Raw genomic sequence first — 27,415 nt, 5'->3', positions numbered from 1 at the left:
ATTTTTCAAAAGTGGGGTAATGTGATTGTACTTTTGAATGTTGTGAACTAACCATATTGCTGTATTCTGAATAACCGGCAAAGATCTTTATTCCTGATACCTGAGTAGAGAGAGTTACAGTAGTCTAATTGTTGGATGACTAGAGAGTGGAGTAAAATGTTCAGTGCTGAGGGACAGAACGAATCAATAAGAGTTTGAAGAATGAGCATTTAAATACATGAGAGATTTGAGGGTTGAAAGTATGACGGGAATCCAGTATACTGCCCAGAATACATACAGAATCCACCAAAGGGCAGGACAGTCGCAGGAAGATTAATTTGTTCCCTGGCATCGGAAAAGATAGATTTCAATTTAACTGGATTTAACTTGAGGTTAAGTTGTGTAAAACAGATAGTAATATGAGTGAGATTATCATTTAGTGTAGAGATTTCTCTGGGTGGAGTTTGAAGTACAAAGAACTTGGATGTCATCTGCATAGACATACATGGTGAAGCCAAGAGATTGTGCCATAGTTAACAGTGGCGCTAAGAAGATATTGAATAATGTTGGGAACAGTATTGATCCTTGTGAGGTTCCAGAACCATAATTAAAAGGATTAGAGGAGGAATCATGGAACATAACTATGTAAGAATGATTAGAAAGATAAGAAGTAAAGCAGTTCAATGCTGTCCCAGTTAGACCCATTTGCTGAGTTTGTGCTCGGCATGTGCCAACCATATGCTAGAAAGTACTTTGTATTTTTAGAACTGGGTTCAGGTTTGGAAGTGGACAGTAGGCATGCACTGCATTAATTGGTTAGTGTGGCTTTGTAAAAGGGGCCCTAAGTTTGCATCTGAGTCAATGGCGGGTGAAGTGACTTGTTCAGTAGGCTTTGAACTCTGGTTCTCAGCCTGCTGTTCTAACAGCTAGGTAACTGCCCACTCACATTTCGATCATATTTCTCATCTCCTCTCCTCTCTCCTCTGTATTATTCAGTTCTAGTGAAAGCCAATTCCATTTGCTAAAGCCCCTTATTTCTGTTCATTGATCCGGTATACCTAACGTGACCATTTATTTTTTTCATCAAAACGGGAATTGACGTCGGGAAGAAGGTTTGTGGGCCGGCACCTGAACCTTACTGCTTTAGTTGCGGTGGTCGGCAGCGGCATGCGGACCAGAGGTGGTGGTGTTTGAAGCAGCCGTAAGTAGCAGCAGCGGGGGCCGGTCCGGGGGGGGGCAGGATTCGGCGTTAAAGGGAGGGGAAGTGATCGCCTGTCCTGTTGTCCCCAAGGACAGCTTCGGGACGCTGTCCCTGAAAACGGGACATTTTGGCGTCCCAAAGCTGTGCATGGGGACAGGGGATCTAAAAAGGGGACAGTCCCATTCAAAACGGGACGTATGGTCACCTAGGCATACCACTCAGTTCTGGATTTTCCTCTTTAATTTTTCTTAGCAGCCTCATAAGATTTTTGATAAAAGTTTGGGCAAATGAGTCGGACACCTTTGGCACTGTCCATTGCCCAGGGAATTTTCCACAAAAAGTAATGTTTTAGAACCATGTGGAAGTTCATTTTCAAAACACATAAGGGTCCTTTTACAAAGCTGTGTGGCCAAACAGTGCATGCTAAATGCTGAGCCCCTATTCCTATGGGCAGCTTGGCATTTAGCATACTCTGCTCATCAGCGCAGCTTTGTAAGAACCCGTCATAGACTTACAAACTTACATAAGAGGCTCATTTCATAAATAATGCACACTATTTTTTTTTTAATTTGCATGTTTTTTTTTTCCAAGTATTTCTTTACAATCCTTCATTATAGTCTCTCTGCATTGCAATGACCGAGTCCCAACGACCGGGAAGCTTCATTATTCCATCCAAGACACCGTTTTTGTTCAGTTGCCGAATGGTGTTAGTTCTTGGCGCGTAGCGTGGGGTTCTCGCATATGGCAATGCAGCGCGCGCTAAAAACGCTAGCGTACCTTAGTAAAAGGAGCCCTTAGATTTGTCTAAATTCATTCATTCTGGGTAGAAGTGTTATATTAAGAAACCATAAGAATATGAACATAATGGCCTTATTGGGTCAGACCAATGAGCCACCTTGCCCAGTATTCCATCTTCACGGTGGCCAATCCAGGTCACAAGTACCTGGCAAAAACCTAAATAGTAGCAACATTCTATGCTACTGACCCAGGGCAAACATTGACTTCCCCTATGTCTGTCTCAATAGCAGACTATAGACTTTTCCTCCAGGAACTTGTCCAAACCTTTTTTAAAACCAGCTACATAACAGCTCTTACCACATCCTCTGGCAATGCGTTCCAGTGCTTAACTATACTCTGAGTGAAAAAATATTTCCTCCTATTGGTTTTAAAATATCTCCCTGTAACTTCGAGCGTCCCCTAGTCTTTGTAATTTTTGATGGAGTAAAAAAATTGATCTACTTGTACCCATTCCACGCCACTCTGGATTTTTTAGACTTCAAAACCAGGAATTATATTTAAAGAAAACTTACCCCCTCCCCTTTACAAAACCGCACTAGCGTTTTTAGTGCTGGGTACAGCGGTAACAGCTCCGCTGCTCATAGAATTCTTATGAGTGTCGGAGCTGTTACCGCTGCGGCCAGCGCTATAAACTGCGCTACAGTTTTGTAATAGAGGGGGTTAATGATGCAACGACATTAACATAAATAGTTAACTCTTTTTATGTTGTTTATGGGGGATTCATCATTGACGCTAAGCAATTTAATGCATGCTAACCACATTAGCGTGCACTAAAAGCTGAGATGTCCTTAGCAATGTAATGGGTGTCTTAGTGGCTAGCATGTGCTGAATTACTTAGCACCCTTTGATGAATTCCCTCCTTAAAATCTAATTGTCCCTGAGGGCTGCAACCCAATCGGGTTTTCAGGATTTCTCCAATTAATATGCATGAGATCTGTTTGCATACAATGGAGGCAATGAATGCAAATAGATCTCATGCATATTCAATGACAAAATACCCAAATAAGAGCTATGTTTCACACTGCTTCTTATGCTTATAAATAATTCATTTGTTATAATAATATAGCACCATCAAAAACTTTAAAAATATTATGACATTATTTCATACTACTTGGATGTACAGTAATTTATGAGTATTGAGTTTCTGACATCTTTTCTTGTGTGGGAGCTTTTTATTATTTCATACTAAGCATACCCACAATTATTCTCCCAAATAGTGAATCCCACCCTAATCTATTCAACACATAGAAAAAGTTAAAATTCATGAAAAGTTCATCCTTTCAATAAAACAATGTATTCAGTGCCTAATCTTCATATCTGTTTCAGTTCTCAATTATCTTCTGCACACCGTTGCTACCGGATTTGCCTCCACTTTCATTCAATCAAACTTGATCTTTGAGAACATTTTAGCATATTTAATGGGGAAATCCTGAAAACCCAATTGGGTTGTGGCCCACAAGCACCAAGGTTGTCCATCCCTGATCCAATTAGTAAAATAAGTTATTTTGCTTTACTTATCAAAAGTTTAATAGCAATATATGCTATAGTCTGAATTGCACACATGCCACATAATTTAGCAATTTTGACTTTTGTGTGCCTTACTGTACAATATGCTCTCGCTGCTAGAGAACACTGGGGCCTTTATAAGTCTGACTGTAGTAAGTTCCCAGCTCCAGGAAGTCTTGTGATTTCCTGCCTGTTTTATGATTTTCCCAACAGTTGTCTATCCAGAGATTAGTTATTATGGGGTATGAAGTTATTTTGCAGAATAAAGATGTGAATACTCAGATTCACAAAGCACACAAGACTAGATTCACGAACCTGCCTGATCGAGCCCGATCCGGGCAGGTCCGATGAATTCCCTAAACTCTAATATGCAGATGGGGGCGCTCAGAGGAATGCTCCCATCTGCCGGCACAGATCGCAGGTCTGCGATCCAAACACATGCGCAGACCATCTGTAGATGGTTTGCGCATGCTTCTAGACCCGTCCAGCTGCAACTTTTTTTTTTGTAACTTCATGTGCCCTCCTGCTCTCCCCTTCCAAGCCCTGCTCTTGCCGCCTAGGCTCTCCTGCTCTCTGCTGCTTTCCCTGCAGTGCGAGCCTATGGGTTTAAAGTGGGGCTGCACTGCGGCGTGCAGTCCCGCTTTAAATTTGCGGGCTCGCACTGCAGGGAATGCGGCACAGAGAGTCACAATTTCTCTTCCTACCTTCTCTTTCTTTCCTGCACCCTGAAACTTTTTGGTTGTTGGAACTCGGGGCAGAAAGCAGGGCTGGAAGATCGGGGCAGAGAGCAGAGCAGGGACAGGAGCCGCACGTTTTTATTCCCCCGGTGCTGCAAACCTCTTCCTACAGATCGGGGCAGAGAGCAGGGCAATGGAGCAGAGAGTCGGCAGAGACCCGTGCGACTGGTTCCCAGCAGTAGCTTCTATTCTTTGCATGTGTTTTCCCTCATTTGCATGCACGGATTTGAAGCGGATCACTGGAGAGGTTAGTGAATGGGGCCGGAGGGAAATCTGGTCGCAAAGGGGCTCACAAACCGATCGGTAAACGATCGGTTTGCTTTGTGAATCTGGGCCAAAGTATACAGAATGGCCTATGGTTTTCCTAACATAAAATCATAAAATAGTAAACCTAATTTTTGGACAACTAAACCAACAGGAAATGCCTACCTTGTCACAAACATGTGTCAGTATTATACCAATAATTTCTCTGCTTGATTATTGTGGCAGGGTGCACATGACTGATGACACCATGTTGATTCTGCAGTGGTGGGAATACATAGCTTAAATACTGGCTTCTGAAATTCAATGTCTTCTTGAGGTTCCTCATATGACTATAGGTATATCTTTGTTGGGGGTTTGGGGGCTTTTTTTTTAATGCATACTACTATTAAGAATTTAAGTGTATTGTAATTTGGTTCAGTACCTGCTGAGGAATGCAGCATCCTTGAAGTTGGAAGGAAAGAACAGAGTACCACTTCCTGCTTAGAATCCTTACCTTTCATTTGCCATTATCCACGGGGTAAGTAATATTTATTTATTTTGATTTATTAACTGATTTTTCATGAAGAGGGTCACCTAAAGTGGTTTATAATACATTGAATAGTAACCAGATACTCTGAAGTATTTTCCCTCTCTGTCCTTGCAGTCTCACAATCTAACTCTGCTACCTGGGGCAATGGAGGGTTATGTGGCTTACTCAGAGTCACAGGGAGCAGGCTGGGATCAAACTCACCCTGAGGCGGCAGCAACTCACCCTGAGGCGGCAGCTCTAACCCTTAGGCTACACCTCCTTCCATGTTTCTCAAAACAGGCACGAGTGTAACCAGTGGCATATCGAGGGTAGGAGGTGCCTGGGGCATTGGTGCCCCCCTGCATCCTCCATTCCACCCCCCCCGCTCTTTCCATGCCCCTCCCCACTCCTTCTTCACTCCCCACACCATACTCACTCACTCCTTTCTTCCCCCATATTCCTTTAAATCTTTACCAACGAAAACAACTTCTCCGACCTGCTGCTTGCGCCAGCGTTGGCTTTCGCTTTAATATCACTTCCTGGCCCTGCGTCCCAGAGGGGAGCCAGACTGGCGCAAGCAGCAGGCTGGAAAAGTTGCTTGTACTGGTGAATATTTAAAGAGTTATGGGGGAAAGGGTGGGCACAAGTGTGGCTTGGGGGGGGGGGTGGAGAGGTGCCAGTACCCCTACCATAATGGTGCCCGGGCAGCCCCCCTCATTACCCCCCCATACCATGCCACTGAGTGTAACCCTTCAGGGGAGAGATTATTCTGTGAACTGGTTGGAGAGGGAGGAGATCCATAAATACCAAGAAATGCAGCCAGAGTTCATATTCAGTGTTGCAGGCCTGATTGAAAGCAACTTCCAAGCACACTTTGACGGGTTGCCTATGCATACACATTTTATGAACTGCAGAAGGAAGCTTTCTTTGGCATATTATAAGCACCATGACAAGTGTTAGCAATATATTTGAGAGATTGAGATCATACGCCACATACCCTGGCTTGGGTTCATTAGAGTCATGATATGCACAAAATGATTCAATTTGGAGATTTGTTCTCTGAGAGAGGGGTTTCGAACCCTTTCTTTGATTACTGGTTGTGAAGACCATGGTCAAACCATTTTTGTAGTGTACTAAGGGCAGGACGATTTCACGGTTCATAGACAAAATTGTGTGAGACAACGGCGCGCCGACAACTGAGCGCAGACAACTGAGCGTAAGGTTGACGGCGCGCCGAAGAAAAGCACTATTTTAAAGGGTTCCGACGGAGGGTGTTAGTGGGGAACCCCCCTATTTTACTTAACAGACATCGCGCTGGCGTTGTGGGGGGTTTGGGGGGGGTTGTAACCCCTCTCATTATACTTGAAACTGAACTTTTTGCCTGTTTTTTAGGGAAAAAGTTCAGTTTTAAGTATAATGTGGGGGTTACAACCCCCAAACCCCCCACAACGGCAGTGCAATGTCTGTTAAGTAAAGTGGGGGGGTTCCCCCCCACACCCCCCGTCGGAGCCCTTTAAAATAGTGCTTTTCTTCGGCGTGCCGTCAACCTTGCACTCAGTTGTCTGTGCGCCGTTGTCTCGCGCGATTTAGTCCCATCACCCGATTTCACACTGGATAGGGTGGATTCCTGCCTATAATTTTGCAGTTCACCCTGCACTATTCTGAGCACAAGCCAGAGAAAATGACATGCTTTACAAGTCGTTAATGTTTTAGGATTGTGATTACATACATGACCTTTTCTTCTTCACAGATGTATACTTACAGCTGAAGACAATGGAGAAAAAATCTGAAAGATCATTTATCAACAGGGTCAATGTCCTTACAAATGCCAGTTTGGTAAGTTTACAAAGTAAAATAGTCTTCTGCTAAGCTATCTCTCTCCCCTTCAATCTGTTCAGAATTCTGGTACACGCCTTGTATTCTGCCAGTGTTGTTATGCTCACATTATTCCTCTCCTCAGGTCACTTCACTGACTGTCTGTTTCCGCATACAGTTCAAACTCCTCTTATTGACCTACAAGTGTATTCACTGTGAAGCTCCTCAGTATCTCTCCTCTCTTATCTCTCCCTATACTCTGCCCCGGGAACTGTGTTCATCGGGTAAGTCTTTCTTGTGTGTACCCTTCTCCTCTACTGCCAACTCCTGACTCTGTCCCTTCTACCTTGCTGCGCCTTATGCCTGGAACAACCTGCCTGACTCGATAAGTTGGGCTCCATCTCTGGCAGTATTATCAAAAGTTGCACTGGTTGCAATTTGAAGCAAGAATATTATTCAAATTTGGGTGCCTTTGTTATAAGACATAATAATAATAACAGTTTATATACCGCAGGACCATAAAGTTCTATGCGGTTTACAATGATAAATAATGCTTCAAATTGAGTAGAACTGACAAATTAAAAACTAGTGACTAACAGCTCTAGATATCTGTTATGATGGGAGAGATTGTACAAATCAGTTGCCTAAGTACTTCAGGAACAGATATTTTTTTAGGTGTCTCCTAAATTCCCCATAAGTAATTGTTCCAGATCTTTACCCCATAATACTGCTTGATATGAGAAAAGATGTTGATGATGACTTTTAAATTTACATCCTCTAATCGGTGGAGAAACAAAATTCAAGTGTGAGCTTCTCTTATGTCTATTGGTTGAGAAAGAGAAATGGTCAGTTATATATTTATATGGTATAATTCCTATCTATATTCTTGAGCATTTAACTTTTGTAAACAGAACATAAGAACATAAGAAATGCCTCCGCTGGGTCAGACCTAAGGTCCATCGCGCCCAGCAGTCCGCTCTCGCGGCGGCCCATCAGGTCCAGGACCTGTGCAGTAATCTTTTATCTATACCCCTCTATACCCTTTTCCAGCAGGAAATTGTCCAATCCTTTCTTAAACCCCAGTACCGTTCGCTGCCCTATAACGTCCTCTGGAAGCGCATTCCAGGTGTCCACCACACGTTGGGTAAAGAAGAACTTCCTAGCATTTGTTTTGAATCTGTCCCCTTTCAACTTTTCCGAATGCCCTCTTGTTTTTTTATGTTCTGAAAGTTTGAAGAATCTGTCCCTCTCTACTCTTTCTATGCCCTTCATGATCTTGTAAGTCTCTATCATATCCCCTCTAAGTCTTCTCTTCTCCAGGGAAAAGAGACCCAGTTTCTCCAATCTCTCAGCGTATGAAAGGTTTTCCATCCCCTTAATCAGTCGTGTCGCTCTCCTCTGAACTCTCTCGAGTAACACCATATCCTTCTTAAGGTATGGTGACCAATACTGGACGCAGTACTCAAGATGTGGACGCACCATTGCCCGGTACAGCGGCAGGATAACTTCTTTCGTTCTTGTTGTAATACCCTTCTTGATTATCCCCAGCATTTTATTCGCTCTCTTGGCGGCCGCTGCGCACTGTGCCGTCGGCTTCATTGTCATGTCCACCATTACCCCCAAGTCCCTTTCTTGGGTACTCTCATTCAATAACATCCCTCCCATCGTATAGCTGTGCCTCGGGTTTCTGATTCCCACATGCAATACTTTACATTTCTCAACATTGAACTTCATCTGCCATCTCTCTGCCCATTCTCCCAATTTGTCCAAGTCCCTTTGCAATTTTTCACAGTCTTCCTTTGTCTGAGCTCCACTAAATAGTTTGGTTTCGTCCGCAAATTTTATTATCTCACTCTTTGTTCCTGTTTCTAGATCATTTATGAATATATTAAATAGCAGTGGCCCGAGCACTGAGCCCTGCGGGACACCACTCGTGACTTTCCTCCAGTCTGAGTAGTGTCCCTTCACCCCTACCCTCTGTTTCCTATCCGCTAACCAGTTTCTGATCCATCTATGCACGGCTCCGTCCACCCCATGGTTCTTCAGTTTCCGGAGTAGACGTTCATGAGGCACCTTGTCAAAGGCTTTCTGGAAATCTAGGTATATGATGTCTATGGGGTCTCCTTTGTCCATCTGTTTGTTAATTCCCTCGAAGAAGTGCAATAAGTTGGTCAGACACGATCTCCCCCTGCAGAAACCATGTTGGCTGGTTATCAGAAGTTCGTGTTTTTCAAAATGTTCATCAATTTTTTCTTTTATTAGTGCTTCCGCCATTTTCCCCGGAACAGAGGTCAGACTCACTGGTCTGTAGTTTCCCGGGTCTCCTCTTGATCCCTTTTTAAAGATGGGCGTAACGTTGGCTATCTTCCAATCCTCCGGAATCACACCTGTTTTCAGAGACAGGTTGCAAATTTGCTGTAGTAGTTCCGCTATTTCCTCTTTTAGTTCCTTCAGCACCCTTGGATGGATTCCATCCGGACCCGGGGATTTGTCAGTTTTTAGTTTTTCTATCTGTCTGCGCACATCATCAAGGCTCACTTCTATGGAAGTTAACTTTTGTGCTTGATTTCCATTGAAGAATTGCTCAGGTTCCGGTATGTTGGTTGTGTCTTCGTTTGTGAATACAGATGAAAAGAACATGTTAAGTCTTTCTGCGACCTCTTTCTCTTCCTTCACCGCTCCCTTCCTGTCTCCGTCATCCAGTGGTCCCACCTCCTCCCTAGCCGGCTGTTTCCCTTTAACATATCTAAAGAACGGTTTGAAATTTCGTGCTTCCCTGGCTAGTCTCTCTTCATACTCTCTTTTGGCTTTTCGTACCACACGGTGACATTCTTTTTGATACTTCCTGTGCTCTCTCCAGTTTACCTCAGTTTTGTCCCTTTTCCATTTTCTAAATGAATTTTTCTTATTGCTTATCACTTCCTTCACGCTTTGATCGAGAATCTAGATTTTTTTTTGGCATTTCCCTCAGTAAAGGTTTGTTCATATAATAAATTTATTATAGAATCATGGCTTATTATGCTGCTTTTTAAGAAAGGAGTTTTAGTAAGTTGATTTCCAGTTCGTATTTAAATTTTAGGAAATTGTTAAAAACGTATCTTTTTAAGAAAAACTTTAGTAGCTGAATTGTAATATCTCTGTGTATGCGCAGTCTTCTTTGTGAACCGCATAGAGCTGTGAGGTTGTTGTGGTATATAAGTATAGTGTTATGTTATTCAAATTCAGGCTGAAAGCCCACATTTTTGAAGCTGCATTTAAGTCCTAACCCAACCTGCTTGTAAAGCACCCATATCTGTTTGCCATTCCCTGTATAGTCTCCTACCCTATATACCTCATCGTTCTCTGTGTAATTCCATACCTGACCAGCATGTATAGATTCACCCTTTTGTCTTTTTTGTTATAATTAGATTGTAAGCTCTTTCGAGCAGGGATGTCTCTTGTGTGTTTAAAGTACCGCATTGCATGCATCTGTTAGTGCTACAGAATAGTAGTAACATGCACTGATATTGGTAATGTTTTGTTTATTTTTTAATATTCTTTATTCATTTTTAAAACTTTCAATAAGTGCAACATAAAATACAATCACTTTACACTTTAACATCACTTAATATTCCATCAAAATCTAATTCACATCAAATCTCTCCTCCCCCCAACCCTATACCCAACAATTATTCTTAAGCATAAGAAAACATAAAATATCCCCACTCCCCTTCCCCACCCTGGACGTGTATGAACAAAGGGAAAAAAATAATACTCATTCTGTACAATATTTTGTTAATGGCTCCCAAACATCCCTAAATTTCTTAAAATGCCCCTGCTGTATGGCTATTACCCGCTCCATTTTAAAGATGTGGCATAACGAATTCCACCCAAAATTATAATTCAGCCGATCCCAATTTTTCATAATTTGTTATATGGCATCCCCTGTTATAATGAGCAAAAGTTTATTATTATTAGCAGAAATTTGGCTCTCAGTTCTCATTGATGTACCAAATAATACCGTATCATACGATAATGCCAGTAAATTATTCATTTGACCCCAAATGGAGTTCCAAAAGTGAAGTATCAATGGATAATAGAATAGTAAATGATCTAGGGCTCCTTTTACGAAGCCGCGGTAGCGGCTTTATCGCACGTACCTTTTTAGTGCGCGCTAACCCCTGCGCTAGCTGAAAAACTACCTCCTGCTCAAGAGGAGGCGGTAGCAGCTAGCGCAGCCGGCAAATTAGCGCGTGCTATTACACATGTTAAACTGCTAACGCGGCTTCGTAAAAAGAGCCCCTAATGTCCCAGCTTTGAGATGACAGTGCCAGCATCTATTAGACTTAGAGATTGGTAATGTAGATTTTCCAGTGTCAAATCCTGAAGTGGTGTGTTTCCAAGAAAAGTGCAGATTTCTGTATATTCCAGCAGCTGTGTTTGTATAGATGTCTGTTCCATTAAATAACTGGCATGCTTTCTAAAAGATGTGTATTTTTAAAGTTAGGCCATTGGAAAGGATCAGTTTCTCAGGAATAAAATGATCACAACGATTTAACCAGAGCAATTTGGTCTTGCCCTTTATTAAGCTTAAAGCCATGAAATACACTGTAATTTTCAATTGATATTATACAATTTGAAACCCTTGTAAATCAAGGAGGTTTACAATTTAAAAATGTTCAGAGAAAGGAAATTCATATACTGTATTGCAGGAAAGATGTCTGTCATACAATAAGATTAGCATGTACTGTACATACCCGAATATAAACCGATCCAAATATAAACCGAGGTAACCTTTTTCCCCTCAAAGGGGGGAGAAGGTTGATTCAGATATAAACTGAGGTAAGAAACTTGGGTTATCACTTTAGGCCAGTTTACAAAGACTAGACATTTTTGCCATAAGTTTAAATACATTATTTAACTTTACAATGTCTCTTTTTTTCCCTGGCATAAACCTTAAAAATAGAAAAAAGTTTTTATATGTAACGCCATTCAAAAGACTGAGCCATAAAAGTCACAAATCATAAAGATAAAATCGAGCAATATTGCACTCAATGTATAACATAGCTGAAACATAAATTTAAAATAATATTACAGAATTTAAGAATACAATAAATATAAGAAGAACCACAATACTGGCAAATAACTACTAAGGGCTCCTTTCACAAAGGTGCGCTAGGGTTTTTAGCGCATGCACAAAATTACCGCACGCTGTAGTGTGCAGTAGCCAAAAATCTACTGCTTCCTAAAAAGCTATTGCGCGCGTTAAGGCCCTAGCGCACCTTTGTAAAAGGAGCCCTAAAATGACATGCATTATGCGTGTGTACCATGTTACACAATAGAGGTAAAACACAGCATTTAAGAGAAAACACAAATCAAAGACATGAAGCTGGAGTAATAGAACATAGCATAAAATTCAGCAATGCCCTTACCGTATAGGCAGCAGAGCTAACATGTGGGCATATGCACAAAAATGTTTTCCTAGACTAATAATATCCCTTCTTCCTGCATTTTGTGTTAACTAAAAGTTTAACTGCTGAAAATCATATCCTAAAAGTTTGAATAGCCATAGGGTTCATCTTTCGAATCACAACAAGCAATATTGTAGTGGAGCATGGATTATTCTCTGAAAAGGAAAAACTTATCAAATTCTCTGTGGAAGTTATGATTTGTGTTGCTGGTTAACTCCAATAGCTGTCTTATTTACAAAAGTGTTTACAAGCTGTGCCGAGGCTTAATTTGAGCATATATAAATTTTAATGGTATGTGTTGAAAATAACAGTTCAGATTATGCAAATCCTTCCTTCTTTAAATGAATCCTTTAACTTGCTAAAGAAAATTTGTAGCTATGGGTTTATTTTCACCCCTCTCTGACGGCCACTTCAGGGCTACCACCTCCCTACCTGATGACAAGCACATAAGAACATAAGAGTTGCCGCTGCTGGGTCAGACCAGTGGTCCATCATGCCCAGCAGTCCGCTCACGCAGAATCCCTCTGGTCAAAGACCAGCGCCCTACTGAGACTAGCCCTACCAGCGTACACCCTTATTTAGCAGGAACTTGTGTAACTTTGAGTTGAATCCCTGGAGGGTGTTTTCTTCTTTGACAGATTCCTGAAGAGCGTTCCAGTCTTCTACCACTCTCTGGGTGAAGAAGAACCTTCTTACATTTGTACGGAATCTATCCCCTTTCAACTTTAGAGAGTGCCCTCTCGTTCTCTTAACCTTGGAGAGGGTGAACAACCTGTCCTTATCTACTAAGTCTATTCCCTTCAGTACCTTGAATGTTTCGATCATGTCCCCTCTCAATCTCCTCTGTTTGAGGGAGAAAAGGCCCAGTTTCTCTAATCTGTCCCTCCCCCCTGGCTGACCAGCACTGTTCTTAGCGGCACAGTTCTTTTCCGGTCCGAAGCTGAGGCCAATGCTCTGTGTTGAGCCGGAGTGGGGCCTTACGCATCTGTGCATGCCCAAGGCCTCTGCTGGCTCCTTTCATTTCTGAAATTCTCGGAGAGGATGGGAACCGGCAGCCCTTGATCATGCACAAATGTGCAAGGCTCTGCATCGGCTCAACACACAGCATTGACCTCGGCTTCAGACCGGAATAGAACAGTGCTGGTAAGAACAGTGCAGATTGGTCGGGGGGGAGGGACAGATGTGCTGGTCATCGGGTGGTCGGACAGGGTCAGGAACAGGCCCGCCTAGCTACGCCCACCCCGCCCTAATTCCACCCCAAGCCCGCCTTAGCACCGCCCCCGATGTCTGCTATTGTCGGGCAGGGAGGAAGTCTACACATTCGTGGACACTACGTGATGATGTCATGCGCACATGCACATGATGTCATTGCGTGATGGCCACGCATGCGTGTGATGTCATTGCGTGACGGCCACGCAAGAGCGGATTTCCTCTCTGCCCGACACAGCTTTTCAAAACCCAGACAAAGTGCCGGGTTTTGAAAAGCCATCCGGACCCCTGGACATGTCCTCCAAAGATCTAATGGAGGACCTGTCTGGGGAAATCCGGATGTTTGGTAACCTTAATGTATTGTTTTTATATTTTGCCTGTTTTTTTTTAAAAAACTGCCTAGAGTCAGGCAGTGTAAAAATGTTTTAAATAAATAATAAACTGATTGTAGGTTTCCGTGAGCCCAGAAGGTTTTTGTATAAGTTCCAGTATTTGTTCAAGACTTTGTTCTTCATGAGCCAATATAGGCAAGCTTTAAAAAGCGAGTCTTGGACTAACCTTAAATATTGCTGCTTTATCTGCGTCTGGTCTGTTTTCATCTTTTTTTTTTTTTTTTAACCTTTCAATTTAGTTGATCTTGGTTAATTCCATGACCCTAGGCCATAATTCTTCTATGGAAGGCCTGGAAACTAGTGGCAAACCCTGGAGACCTCCATAGCAGCCCCCATTTATGTTTCTTCTTCTGCTTTTATATTACATTAGTGACTTCTATTCCGCCTATACCTTGCAGTTCAAGGCGGATTACAAAAGAGCTGACTGGACATTTCCAATGAAGATACAATATATATATATTTTTTTTGCTTACAGAAGAGGTGTAGTTAAATTCCGAAAGAACTTGCAATTGGATAGTAAGATGACTACATTTCTAGGTAATACAACAATAGGTTACAGTTGGGTTACAAATAAGATTACATTACATTTCAGGGATCTGTATACTTGGTTGGTGTATTGAGGAGGATGTGATTACCTAAGTGGAGGCTTTGGGAGGGGAATTTACCTGGGGGAAGAGGGGGGGATTAAGATATCTGGATAAATTTTTTGAAAAGCAGGGTTTTGATTTCTTTTCGAAATGTTTTGAGGTCGCCCGTTGCCGTCAGCATGTTGGAGATGGAGTGTTTAAGTTTTGCAGCTTGCGTCGCCAGAAGGTTGTCAAACATCTTCTTGAGCTGAGTGCCCTTGAGTGAAGGGAAGGCAAAAGGGGTCAGGGATCTTCTTTGTCTTGTGGTGAGGATCTGATTTAAGTGGTTGTTTAGGTAGGGGGGGGGGGGCAGGGCCGTTTAATGCTTTTCTCTGTCTCTCTACCAAAGCTCAGGATAGAAAAGGAGTAGTGGATAGGAGACATTCTCAGTAGATGAAGATAACACATTTGGAAATGTCCTCCTTGAGGATACCCCCAGAGAAAAGTTTGAAGGTGGGCTGGAGAGGATGGATGTCATTGACACACACTGGTTGGCAGTGTCGTGCTGCCGCATGGGAAGATATTTGGTGCATCTCTTTCAGCTAATTAGAATTGAAAATGGCCCTGACTTAAAAATTAGTGAAGCCCACTGCCCTAGGACAAGGGAATGATTAAGTTCCCAAGGAGAACTGAAAGTTACATGCTTTAGATCACTACCAAATATAGTATACATTTCACTTGTTCTTTAGAATGGCACGTACGTATCTAAATGCCAAAATTCTATCTAGGCAGTATTTTGTAAATGTGTATATACAGTACAGTATTACAGTGTGCATTTTATAGGCACATAGAAGCCAGCTCTGTGGGTGCTATGGATGCTAGAGCACCACCAATATTGAACAAACTCTTGACTGTGTCCAGGGAAAGGTAATTTCCAATGGTTTTAGCACCCCCAAAAATTTTGAAAGGTTGGAACCTGTTATTAGGCTCCTGAAGACAGGCTAGATTATTTAAACTCTACAGGAACAGCAACTGATTGAGCAGGGAGTTATTTGATGAAAGAAAATTGTCATACTGTTTGGGACCGAGGACTTTACAAACGGCGATTTTGTTGGCATGCATTGAACAGTTTTAATCATCTAAGGAACAATATGTTACTAATAGGTGATTTTAATATGCCAGATGTTAATTGGGGTATCCCAATTTCAGGGTCTTCTAGAAGTAGGGAGATCCTGGATTCTCTACAAGGAAAACTGTTCCAGCATTTGGTAATGGAACCCATACGGGATGGGATCATACTGGACTTAGGGCTTACAAATGGGGAAAGTGTTTCTGATGTTACAGTGGGTAGTCATCTGGCATCCAGTGATCACTGCATGGTAAGGTTTAATATTAAGACAGGTATAGAGAAGACTCATTCATAAGTAAAAGTTCATAAGTAAGAGTTAAAAAAAAAAAATTTTGTTTGGATGGTAGATTACGTCAAGGAATTATTGTCTGGATGAGAACGTCTGGAAGAAGTAGAAATGCAGTGGGCAAAACTGAAAGGAGTTATTGTAAGGGCAACAAATCTTTTTGTGTGAATAAGTAAGTATAAAGTAAGAGGAAAAGAAGGTTGCTTTGTTTTTCAAAAGTAGTAGCTGAGAAGGTTAGGAATAAGAGGTTAGCTTTTGTAAACTACAGAAGATCGCAGAAAACGGAAGACAGGCAAACATCTGGAAAAGTTAAGAGAGGCTGGTTGAGTAGTCAGGAAAGCAAAAATACAAATGGAAGCAAAAATTGGTGACACGGTAAAACAGGGAGACAAGACATTTTATAGATATATCGGTGATAGGAAGAAGTGCAAAGTGGCATTGTAAGACTCAAAAGTGAAGGGGAGGAATATGTAGAAGCTGATAAAGAAAAGGCTGAATTGCCTAACAAATATTTCTGCTCTGTGTTCATGGCTGAAGATCTGGGAGCGGGACCACAGAAGACAAATGCAAATAGGGATGGTGGAGTGGTAGATCCTGATCAATTTTCAGAGGGTTGTGTTTGTGAGGAGCTAGCTAAATTAAAGGTAGACTAAGCGAAGGGAAGTTCTGGTGGCTTCTCTAGAGTCGGGAATGGTACTGGACAAGTGGAGAAGGGCGGATGTGGTCCCTGTACACAAAAGTGGAAGTAAGGAAGAAGTAGGGAATTACAGGCCAGTAAGTCTGACTTCTGTGATAAGCAAATGAATGGAAACGCTTTTAAAACAGAGAATGGTGACGTTTCTGGAATCTGGTGGATTACAGGATCGAGACAACATGGATTCACTAGAGGTAGGTCTAGTCAGACAAATCTGATCAATTTCTTTGACTGGGTGACCAGAGAATTGGATAGAGGGAGTCTGCTAGATGTGGTGTATTTAGATTTTATCAAAGCCTTTAACAGTGTACCACACAGATAATTAAAAAACTGAGTGCACTTGGGATGGGCCCCAAAGTGACGAGCTGGGTCAGGAGTGACAGAGTGTACACTGCCTAGAAGTCTGATTAGACGGTATAACAAATTTTTAATAAACTTGAACCTGCCAGTAGTGTGCCTCAAGGTTCTGTTGTTGGGCCTGTTGTTTTTAACATTTTTATAAATGATTTTGCTGAAGGGCTGTCAGGTAAGATTTGCCTCTTTGCAGATGATGCCAAAATCTGCAATAGAGTAGACACTCCGGATGGTGTGAATGACATGAAGAAAGACCTATCGAAGCTTGAAGAATGGTCTCAAATTTGGCAGCTAAAATCTAATGCTAAGAAACGCAGAATCATGCATTTTGGCTGCAAAAACCTTAAGGAATGGTACAGTTTAGGGGGTGAAGAACTTTTGTGCACGACAGAAGAGCAGGACTTGAGCGTGATTGTATGTGATGATCTTAAGGTGGCTAAACAGGTTGGTGCTGGCGAAAGCTAGAAGGATGCTAGGCTGCATAGGGAGAGGTATGGCCACTAGGAAAAAGGAGGTATTGATGCCTCTGTATAAGAGTCTGGTGAGACCTCATTTAGAATATTGTGTACAATTCTAGAGACTGTACCATCAAAAAGATATAAGGATGGAGTCAGTCCCGAGGAAGGCTCCTAAAATTATATATTTAGGTGCCTAACTTTAGGTGTCTTTTATAGAATTTCCCCCTTAATGAATAACTTTGGCACAGATAGAAGCTAAATCCTTATGAACATTTGTTTTTCTCTTTCTACAGGTTCCAGAAAATGTTTTTGTGGACAGTGTCCAAGATCTGAATATTTCTGCAGCTGTAAATGTTCTAGGGGTCATTCAGAAGGTTATGACAGAAAGGGACATTGGTGTGGAACCAGCTGATCTTCTCCTTGTGATACAGCTTATGAAAAAAGTGGCAGACACTGAAATCAAAGACCAGGAAAACTTACAGGTTTTAGAAGATTTAAGTCAACAGTTCGTCGAGGTGACAGGCGTACTTCTGGAGGAACAAAATACAGAAGCATGGTCTCAAATTAATTCGGTAAGGCAAACATATTTTGAGTGTGTGTGGAGTGCCGGAGTATGACTTTTTTCAATCATTTCAAATGAAATTAATAAAGTGAAAGCAGTGCAATGTAACTTCCCTCTCCTATATCCTTTTATTGCATAGTAATATGAAGGCATATCAATATGGCATCCAAGTCCATTTATAGAGGTTTTGGTGATAACGTCTAAAATTCTCAACCTGAACACAGCAATTTTCAAACCAGAAAAACAACTATTTTTTTAATTTTGAAAATCTGTCATTTCCAGACATTTTTGTGCTTAGAATGTATTTATTTAGGCACCATTAAAAAAAAAAAATCCTACAGAAAAATTAGCAAAAAGAAGCCATAAGGATGGCTATGTGGCACCATTGCTAGTAAACTGGCCCACAGATATCCCAGCAGAGTAGAATGGCAGTTCATGCAGTAGCTAGACAGCTCTTTAGTTTATGGAGGGCCCAGGGGTGGATTGGGTGAGGGGGGACAATGTATTCTTTTTCTTCCTCCACACAGATGCACTAATTGTATCTTTGCTGGCAAGGATGCAAAACCCTGCCAGCCAAATTATTACATTGCCACCACTCCCACTGCTGCCTTTCTGCACTGAGCATTCTCGGGCTGGAGCTCTGGAGGGGGCCTAAACCCGATTAGAGAGGGTCCAGTCCCCCAAGGTCCCCCCCCCCACCTGTAGCTATGCCACTGGTACAGTGGACTTCACAAAAAGGGACCCAGCTACAAATCCCATCTTAATACCCTTATTTGTATTGTGAGCCCTCCAGGAACCCCTAAACACCTATTGTACCTAACTATACATTACTACAAAAGCCCTCAGGTCTGCAGGTGACTCCTATCTGTTGGCATAGTTGATATTTTGTGTGTTTTGGAAGGTTCACAATTTCTATCACAAGTGTACTAGTCAGAGTAGATCTGGATCTGGATCCCTTTTTCTATAGACCACTGCACTGACCACTAGCCAATTCTTCAGACCAGCTTGTTTGCCTAATAGGAATGTTCATAATGTTTGAAGCTGTCAGAGCTGGTATTATGTACTGTCACTGTCACTTCTTTGGGGGAGAGGGGTCAGTGTCCACTGGGGGGGTTTAAGGGAGGAGTCATGCCTTAATCCCTTCAGTTGTCAGCTGGTCAGTTAGGGTACCTTTTTTGTGACAGTCTAATTAAAACAGGTCGACTAAAACTTCCTAATTTTTGCCCAAATCTCAACTAAAACATGCACCCAACACACTTCCTTGCAATTTAGATGAACTGCAGAAAAAAAACACTCAAATCTGAGTTTCAAAAATGGCAACTAGGATGTTTTCCCATGAAAAACATCCATCAGAGGCTTTTTTGCCACTTTTGAGATGTTTTTTTCTCCTTTGAAAATGAACATCAGTGTTAACCATGCTTTTGAAACCACCCAAATTGATTAATTATTTTATTTAAAAAACTTACATTCCACTTATACCTAAGAAGATTACAGAAAAAAAAGCCAAAAAACAATATTAAACACAATAAAAACAAAACAATATTCAGATAACATTTCCATTAGTTACTCCATAGGCAATGGAATGCTTTTTTGTTTGGGGAGCCCCGCAAGCTCTGCCCCAGACTCCGCCCCCATAATAGTACTAATTGTAATACCATATTTTCCATTCATTTTTCATATATATACACACAATATAATCTTATTAACAATACATAATGGTTAACTACAAAATTAAACTATGCAAAGCACACTATATGTTTCTCAATATTCATTCCTACAAGAACACATGGCCATGGTCACACATGCAGAACACAGATAACCCCTATGCAAATACAGGACCACAAATTAAAAGTATTAATATATACAAACAAAGCCCTAAGATGCAAAACTGCATGCAGTACAACCCCCAGAGAAATACACTTCTCCCTCCGAATCCGCGGTTTTAGCATCCGCAGATTCGGTTATTCGCGATTTTTTTTCATTTTTAAATTAAAGCTGTATTCTGGACCTTCCCTCGCCTCCCTCCCGCTTTCCCCCAGAATCCCTTAAGTCTTACCTTGTGGTCTAGCGGGTTTTCGGGGCAGGAGCGATCTTCCTATGCTTCTGCCCCGTGCAGATCACTAATAGGAAATGGCTGAAGTGAGCTCCTGTCGTAGTCTCGAGAGACTAAGGGAGCTCATGGCAGCCATTTCTTATGAGTGATCTGCATGGGGCAGGAGCATAGGAAGATAGCATCAACTCTTAACATTCAACTTTCTTCCATTTTTCTACTTTCTGCTCAAAATCTACTTTGCCATGCCTTCCCTTCCCATCTATCTATGTGTACCATCTCCTCCCTCTTTCTTCTCCCCTACTCCCATCTATCCATAAGAAGCATTTCTTCTTATTTCTCTCCTGTCACACCCATCGCTGTGCACCATCTCCTACCTCTGTCTGTACTTCCCCTCCATCCCTATGCACCATCTCATCCCTCTCCCATGGTCAAACATCTCTGTCGTCCCCCTTCCCCCCTCATATGGTCTGGCATCTTTCTTCTCTCCTTCCCATAGACTGGAATCTCTCTCCTCCCATGGTCTGGAATCTCTCTCTCCTTCCCTCTCTCTTCCTGAGGTCTAACATCTCTCTCCTCTCCTTTCTGCAGTCTGGCATCTCTCTCTCCCCTCCTTCCCTTCCATTCTGTGGTCTGGCATATCTCTCTCTCTCTCCTTCCCATTCCAGTAGTCTGATATCTCTCCCTTTTTTGGGTCATCTCTCCTCACTGCCAGTGTAACATTTCTCCCTCCTTCCTCTCCACCACTATCATGCCCAACAATTCTCCCTCTTTCTTCCTTTCCCTAAATACATCATCTTTCTTTACCTCTCACGCCATACATCTATGTCAACAATTCTCTGTTCTTTTTCCCCTCCTACACCGGCAGCATTTCTTTCTCTCCCTTTCCACTACTCTACCTATGTAGCATCTCTCTTTTCCTCCTTTCCTATCCCCACCCCAGCCCATGCATTTGTCCGTACTAACCCTCTCTCAGTATGTGCAGTATCTGTCTTTCCCAAACCCCTGAGCATCTGCCCTCCCTGTCTTCCCAACTCCTTACTAAACTAAAACTAAACTAAACCTTGGGTTTATATACTGCACCATCTCCACGAATGCGGAGCTCGGCACGGTTTACAGGAAGAAGGATAAGAGAGGAACTACAGTGGAGAGATTAAAGAGTTAGGTGTAAAGGGGAAGGTGAGAGGCCTAAGAGGGGGGGAAGTGTTACAGTTTTGAGAATAGCCAGGTTTTTAGGTGTTTGCGGAAGAGTTGGAGGGAGCTTGAGGTTCGGAGTGGGGAGGTGAGGTTATTCCAGATCTCAGTGATTCTAAAGGGGAGGGATGACCCAAGTTTGCCTGCATGGGAAATACCTTTTATGGAAGGGAAGGATAGTTTAAAAATTTGGGAGGATCTGGAGGAAGTAGGGGTTGGGGAGTTCCAGGATAGAGGGATAACGGCAGGAAGGATGCCATGTAGGATCTTGTAGGCCAGACACGCACATTTGAAGTGGATCCTGGGGATTACTGGGAGCCAATGGAGCTTAGACAGGAGTGGTGAGACGCGATCAAATTTGCTTTTCGCGAAAACAAGCTTAGCTGCGGCGTTCTGAATCCGCTGAAGTCTGTGGAGGCTTTTCTTGGTTAGGCTGAGGTAGATAGAATTGCAATAATCCAATCTGGAGAGGATGATGGATTGTACTAGGACTGCGAAGTGTTTTTGGTGAAAATAGGGTCTGACTTTCCTTAGCATGTGAAGGCTGAAGAAGCATTTCTTCACCAGGGATTGGAGATGTTCATTGAAGGATAGAGAAGAGTCTAAGGTGACACCCAGAACTTTGCTTGAGAACTCGAGCTGTAATGGGGGGCCGGAGGACAATGGGATGGAGGAAGGTAGATGGTCTAATATTGGGCCGAGCCAAAGGAGTTTTGTTTTGGACTCGTTTAGTTTCATATGCATTGTGAATGCCCAGGATTGGAGGTTCTTTATGCATGAGGATATGTTCGTGGAGAGGTTAGTGAGGTTCAAGTCGGTCTCAAGGAGGACGAGGATGTCATCAGCGTAAGTGTAAAGAGTTTCAAGGGGGGATAGTTGGAGTAGTTTCAGGGAGGACATGTAAATGTTAAAGAGGATTGGGGAAATGGGTGAGCCTTGTGGGACACCACAAGTCGGTGTCCAGGGGGAGGATGAGGTGCCGCTCATGTTAACCATGTAAGAGCGGGAGCGCAAGAATTTGGAGAACCAATCAAGAACTATGGAGCTAATGCCTATCTCGGAGAGTTTGTAAAATTAGAATGTCGTGGTGGACAACGTCAAAAGCTGTGGAGAGGTCGAATTGTAGAAGGACAGCAAACTTGTTACGAGAATGCAGTTGCTGAACCTTAGAGATTAGAGAGGCCACTAGGGATTCAGTGCAGAAGTTGGGTCTGAAGCCATATTGGTAAGGTAAGAGGATGGAGAATCTTTCTAAGTAGGAAGAGAGCTGGGTAGATATGATAGACTCGAGCAGTTTGGTGAGGAGAGGGATATTTGCTATTGGACGGTAGTTGGATGGTATGGAGGGGTCTAGGTCAGCTTTTTTCAGTAAAGGGGTCAATGCGATGTGTCCCATTTCAGTGGAGAATAGGCCTGATAATAGGGCAGAATTTATGAGTTTGGTAAGAGATGTGATGGCCAGCCCCCCTCCTTCCCCTATCAGGCACTGCACCCAGCCCTCTTCCCTCCCTACCTCCCCTGTCAGGCTCTTCACCCAGCCCCCTTCCTTCCTTCCCTCCTCCCCTGTCAGACTCTGTACCCAGCCCCCTTCCCTCCCAACCCCTGTCAGGCTTTTCACCCAGCCCCCTTCCTTCCTTCCTTCCCTCCTGATCGGTGATTTCTTCTGCTGTTGAGCAGCAACCAGCAGGAGTGCACTTTGGTGCTGCCTGCTCAGCAGCTTCTTTGACTGGCTACCGTGAATTCTCGCGAATCACAAGAATTTGCGGGAGATAGTTAAAGAAGCCACAGAGCATCCAGCAGGCAGCACCAAAGTGTGCTCCTGCTGGTTGCCACTCAACGGCAGAAGAAATCAACTGCCACCAACCAGGTTAACAGCTTTCCCCTGGACCACCAGGGATCAAATTTTTTGGGAGGCCAGTCCCTGTGCTCCCCCTGTTCCGGCGCCTATGAGTTACTCCATTCCTTCAGTCGCTGCTTGTTAACCACTTAAAAATCTTCCATAAAAAGAGATGTTTTTAATAATTTTTTAAAACTCTTAAAGTCATTCATTCTCAATTGTCCAACCAGATTATTCCAAAGCTTCACCCCTGCCATTGAAATAGGTATAGCTCTGGTACTAGCATACCTTACTCATCAACACATAAATGCTTCATGTTCTCTGATTTTAAGGATTGATAGGGACGATGTAATGTGAAAGATACCACTGTATCTCTTGGTGAATTGCTTGAAAAATCAATACCAACACCTTAAACGCTACTCGAGATTCAAAAGGTAGCCAATGAAATTTTTGTACTAAAGGTGTCACGTGCTCAAATTTACTGCCACCAATGCACAATTGTGAACCATTTGTAAAGGTCTACATTTGGATAATGATATACCCAAATACAGTGCATTACAATACTTCAACCTTTGCAATACAACACTCTGAATTACAAGATGAAAATCCCATGGGAACAGCATTGGTTTTAATCTACTCAAAATCCGCATCTGAAAGAAAGCAGATTTAATGACAGATAAAACCTGATCCTTCATGGATAAAAGAGAATCTGTCCAAAACCCTAAAACTTACATTTTCTTTTCCACTGTAAGCACCATGCTATCTACCTTAACAACTTCTGGCCATAATGGATCTTCAACCCTTCCTAACACCATCAACTCCATGTTTGCCAGCGTCAAAAGACACATCATCCAATCATTAATTACACACAAATACAATATAAAGTCAATTTGTCCTTCAACTCACTTTGCCATTCTGACAAAGGAAAGAAAAATTGTACATTGTCTGCATACAGATGATAACTACCATATTTTTCGCTCCATAAGACACACCTCACCAGCAGGCAGCTGTCCAGTGAAGCACCAGCGACCAGCACAATTAGGAAGTGTCACGGGCCCATGCATTAGCACACTTATGCGTCGAGGGCCCCGACATAATCAGTAGGCGCCGTCCACTGACCACTACAATTTAAAGGTACCGCCGAAGTGTGTGTATATGTGTGTGTGGTGGTATATTCATTTCATAAGACGCAACCTTATTGCCACCCTCTCTTTTTGGGGAAAAAAGTGCATCTTATGGAGCGAAAAATACGGTAATACCTAACTTATGAAATACATTGCCCAAGAGTGCCAAATAAAGATTGAACAAAAGTGCAGACAGCGCAGAGCCTTGTGGTACCCCTCTAACTGTAGTCATCTTTGTAGAAATACATCCATTGCTTTTCACTTGCATAGATCTATCTTGAAAGTAGGAAGCAAACCAATCAATGACAGAACTTCCTATCCCCATATTAAACAAAGTACCTAATGAAACCTTAGCATCAACTATATCAAAAGCAGATGATGCATCCAATGAGACCACACAAAGGGTTTTATATTTATCAGTTCCTCCTCTCAACTCATCCATCATGGAAAGCATCAAAGATTCAACACTATGTCTGGTTCTAAAACCATATGGATGACAATTTAGTAGGTTCTCTTGCTCCACAAAGTCCTGTAATTGTTTCTCAAAGACTTTCCCCACAAAAGACAGAACAGCAATTGATCTGTAATCCCCCCACAAATGGACACATCTAAAATATCCTTCTTCAATAATAGTTTAACTGTAGATGTTTTCAATACATCAGGCATAATACTGGTCTTCAAAGATCGATTAATAATTAATGTCAGTGAAGGTACAACTCCCTTACCTAACTGCGACCAGGAAGTGATGGCAGAAGGAGAGCTGAGGCTGGCGTGAGCAGCAGGATGGAGATGATGTTTGTTCCGGCAAAGAGTTAAATAGGGAGGGGGAAGAGAAGCCACTCACATGGACAGGGGAAGTAATAATAATAACAGTTTATATACCACAGGACCGTGAAGTTCTATGCGGTTTACAATGATTAAAAGATGCTACAGATTGAGTAGAATTAACAAAGTTAGAAGCTAGTGATTAACAGCTCTAGAGATCTGTTATTGTGGAATAAGGTTGTACAGGTCAGTTGCCTAACTACTTCAGGAACAGATATGTTTTTAGGTATTTCCTAAATTCCCCATAAGTAGTAGGCTTAAGCATTTGTTCCAGATCTTTACCCCATAATGGTGCCTGATGTGAGAAAACATGTTGATGATGTCTTTTAAATTTACATCCTCTAACTGGTGGTGAAACAAAATTCAAGTGTGAGCTTCTCTTATGTCTGTTGGTTGAGAAAGAAAAAGTCGGTTATATATTTAGGGGCTAAACCGAATAGTACCTTAAAGCAAAAACATCCAAACTTAAACTTCACATGTGTCTCCATCGGCAGTACAGGGGCAGGTAAGGAGTAAGGGGGTTGAGAGGAGGAGAGATGCTGGCATCCCACCAAGACGGCACCCAGGGTGGTCTGCCCCCACCCCCTTATTTTCCACTGTGTGCCAAGCAAAATCTTATTCAAGCAAAATTCAAATTTGCCACATGGAAAACATATTCTTTAATATTTGACACATGTATGTGTTTAAGCATTAATATTTTGTGTCAATGTAGATTCAAACAAATACAATAATATCACGCCTATGACCATGCTGCATTCTCTACTGATTTGATTTCTTTCTGATTTGATTTCTTAGATTATCCGAGGACCAATGACAATCGTACAAACGATCAACCAAGTGGCCACCAACCTTGGCCAGCTTTTAATTGAAGAAAAGAAAAAGATAACAATTCAGCATAAAAGCATCGGTGAGTGTCAGACAACAGAGGACCTGACTCATCAAGGTAGTTTTCCCATAGACACAGAATGAGAAAAAAAAAAAATCTCATTGAAACAGGTTTTCACATATTAAAAAAGATGCTTTTGCCTCTTCAGTTTTTGAAATAAGCAAAGTGTGTTTTACTTTCCTGTAAATTGAATCAGCATTTTGTAGTATTGTATTGCCCTTTTTAAAGGACCTGAAATCCTTGCCCTACTGCTCCTACCTTCCTCTTATTCCCACTACTCTTTCCTAACCGCTCTTTCTCGCCACTACTCCCTCCCATTCCCTTTCCCCTACCCTACCCCTTTCCCATCACCAACAGTGAGTCAGTTAGGTCTAGGCCCATTTGTGGCTGACTCCCCTTTATTTGGGGAGGTCTTGTTCTCAAATGGAGCACTCAGCACATTGGCCTCCCCTTTATTAATCACACAACCACAGTTATGGTAAATGTTACATGCAATTTACAATTTCAGTGAACATTCCATTAACAATTAACCAAATCTATCTTAGTATCAACAGTTGAACATTACTTTATTAATTCTCGTTGTAATAAGGTGCTGTGTACACGGCTCCTGCTGAGACCCGCCATAGACCACGGTAGCAACACCTCGCTTTCCATGGGTTCCCCCCATGGGTTATGGCTGTGGTCCAAGCCCTTATCATCATTGCCTCAATAAAATAATATAAAGAACAGTTAAATACATTTAAACCAATACCAGGGAGGTAGATACCATCTGGACAGTACAAACCCAGGCAGATTTTTGTGATCAGCTCATGTACAATGTAGAAACCCCTGATTTTTAACATGAACTTCTGCATCCATTTATTTAATATTTTTCTTGTTCTCTCAATTACTCTGTGTGACCTCACTCCTCTCCAAGTCCTTTGTTAAATGATGTATGACCAAGCAATCCGAGTGTTAGGGAGAATGCTTGCTAGCGCTAAAAGATCATTCTGCATTTTTTTTACAAGTAAGATGCTGCTGGAGGATGTTAGGCCGATCCCTCCCAGATGTATAATTAGTGCCCAAGGGGCAACGTGACTTTTTAAGGCTTACAGAATGGATGGCATCAATGGGTCCCACATCATCCCCCCTGAGGTCCATCCATGTTACAGTTACCCCTGTCCCGGATAGTTCCAAATTCTCACCTGTAGACTTTGACTGTGCTGTCCTCTGGATCCAGTGTACAAATGAGTGCGCACATATCCAAACGTGATTGTGTCCCCTCTGCATACCTGTAAGGCAGACATTCAAAGTAAATAATCAAGCATCTGCCACAACTACAGGTCTGATATATTGTTTATATGCATTGGAGTTCCACCTCCCCAATGCCATGATCCGCTCACTAGATAAGCCCATGGCTGCCGCCCTAGTGGCCGCCCCAACGTGGCGTGTTCTAAATTGCATATTTTAGAGCCCTAACCACTTGAGGCATAGCTGCAGTACCCTGTCAAATTGGACTTGTCCTCATGTATTACGAAAGCAAATGAACATTGAAAACAGGACAAATTCTATCTTTGTCACATGCATTTAATGTGATCCTACATCCTTTTGC

At 42.3% G+C, this 27,415-nt stretch overlaps 1 protein-coding gene across 11 annotated transcripts in view; it reads left to right on the top strand.

Moving 5' to 3' along the window:
- The window catches only part of ADGRD2 (adhesion G protein-coupled receptor D2), a 408,458-nt gene that overhangs the window by 157,876 nt on the left and 223,167 nt on the right, over positions 1-27,415 (top strand). For all 11 annotated transcript variants that reach the window (XR_004540974.1, XM_033962424.1, XM_033962423.1 and 8 more), the window contains 4 exons: positions 4,904-5,002; positions 6,744-6,829; positions 17,640-17,918; positions 25,734-25,845. Coding sequence is in view for 10 of the 11 variants with exons in the window: in XM_033962424.1 (XP_033818315.1) it covers positions 4,904-5,002; positions 6,744-6,829; positions 17,640-17,918; positions 25,734-25,845 (576 nt within the window). In the remaining variant the exon portion in view is untranslated. The remainder of the gene's footprint in view (positions 1-4,903; positions 5,003-6,743; positions 6,830-17,639; positions 17,919-25,733; positions 25,846-27,415) is intronic.

Source organism: Geotrypetes seraphini, chromosome 10 (assembly GCF_902459505.1).
Source record: "Geotrypetes seraphini chromosome 10, aGeoSer1.1, whole genome shotgun sequence".
NCBI classification, from domain to species: Eukaryota; Metazoa; Chordata; class Amphibia; order Gymnophiona; family Dermophiidae; genus Geotrypetes; species Geotrypetes seraphini.
This window is presented reverse-complemented; position numbering and strand designations above follow the sequence as displayed.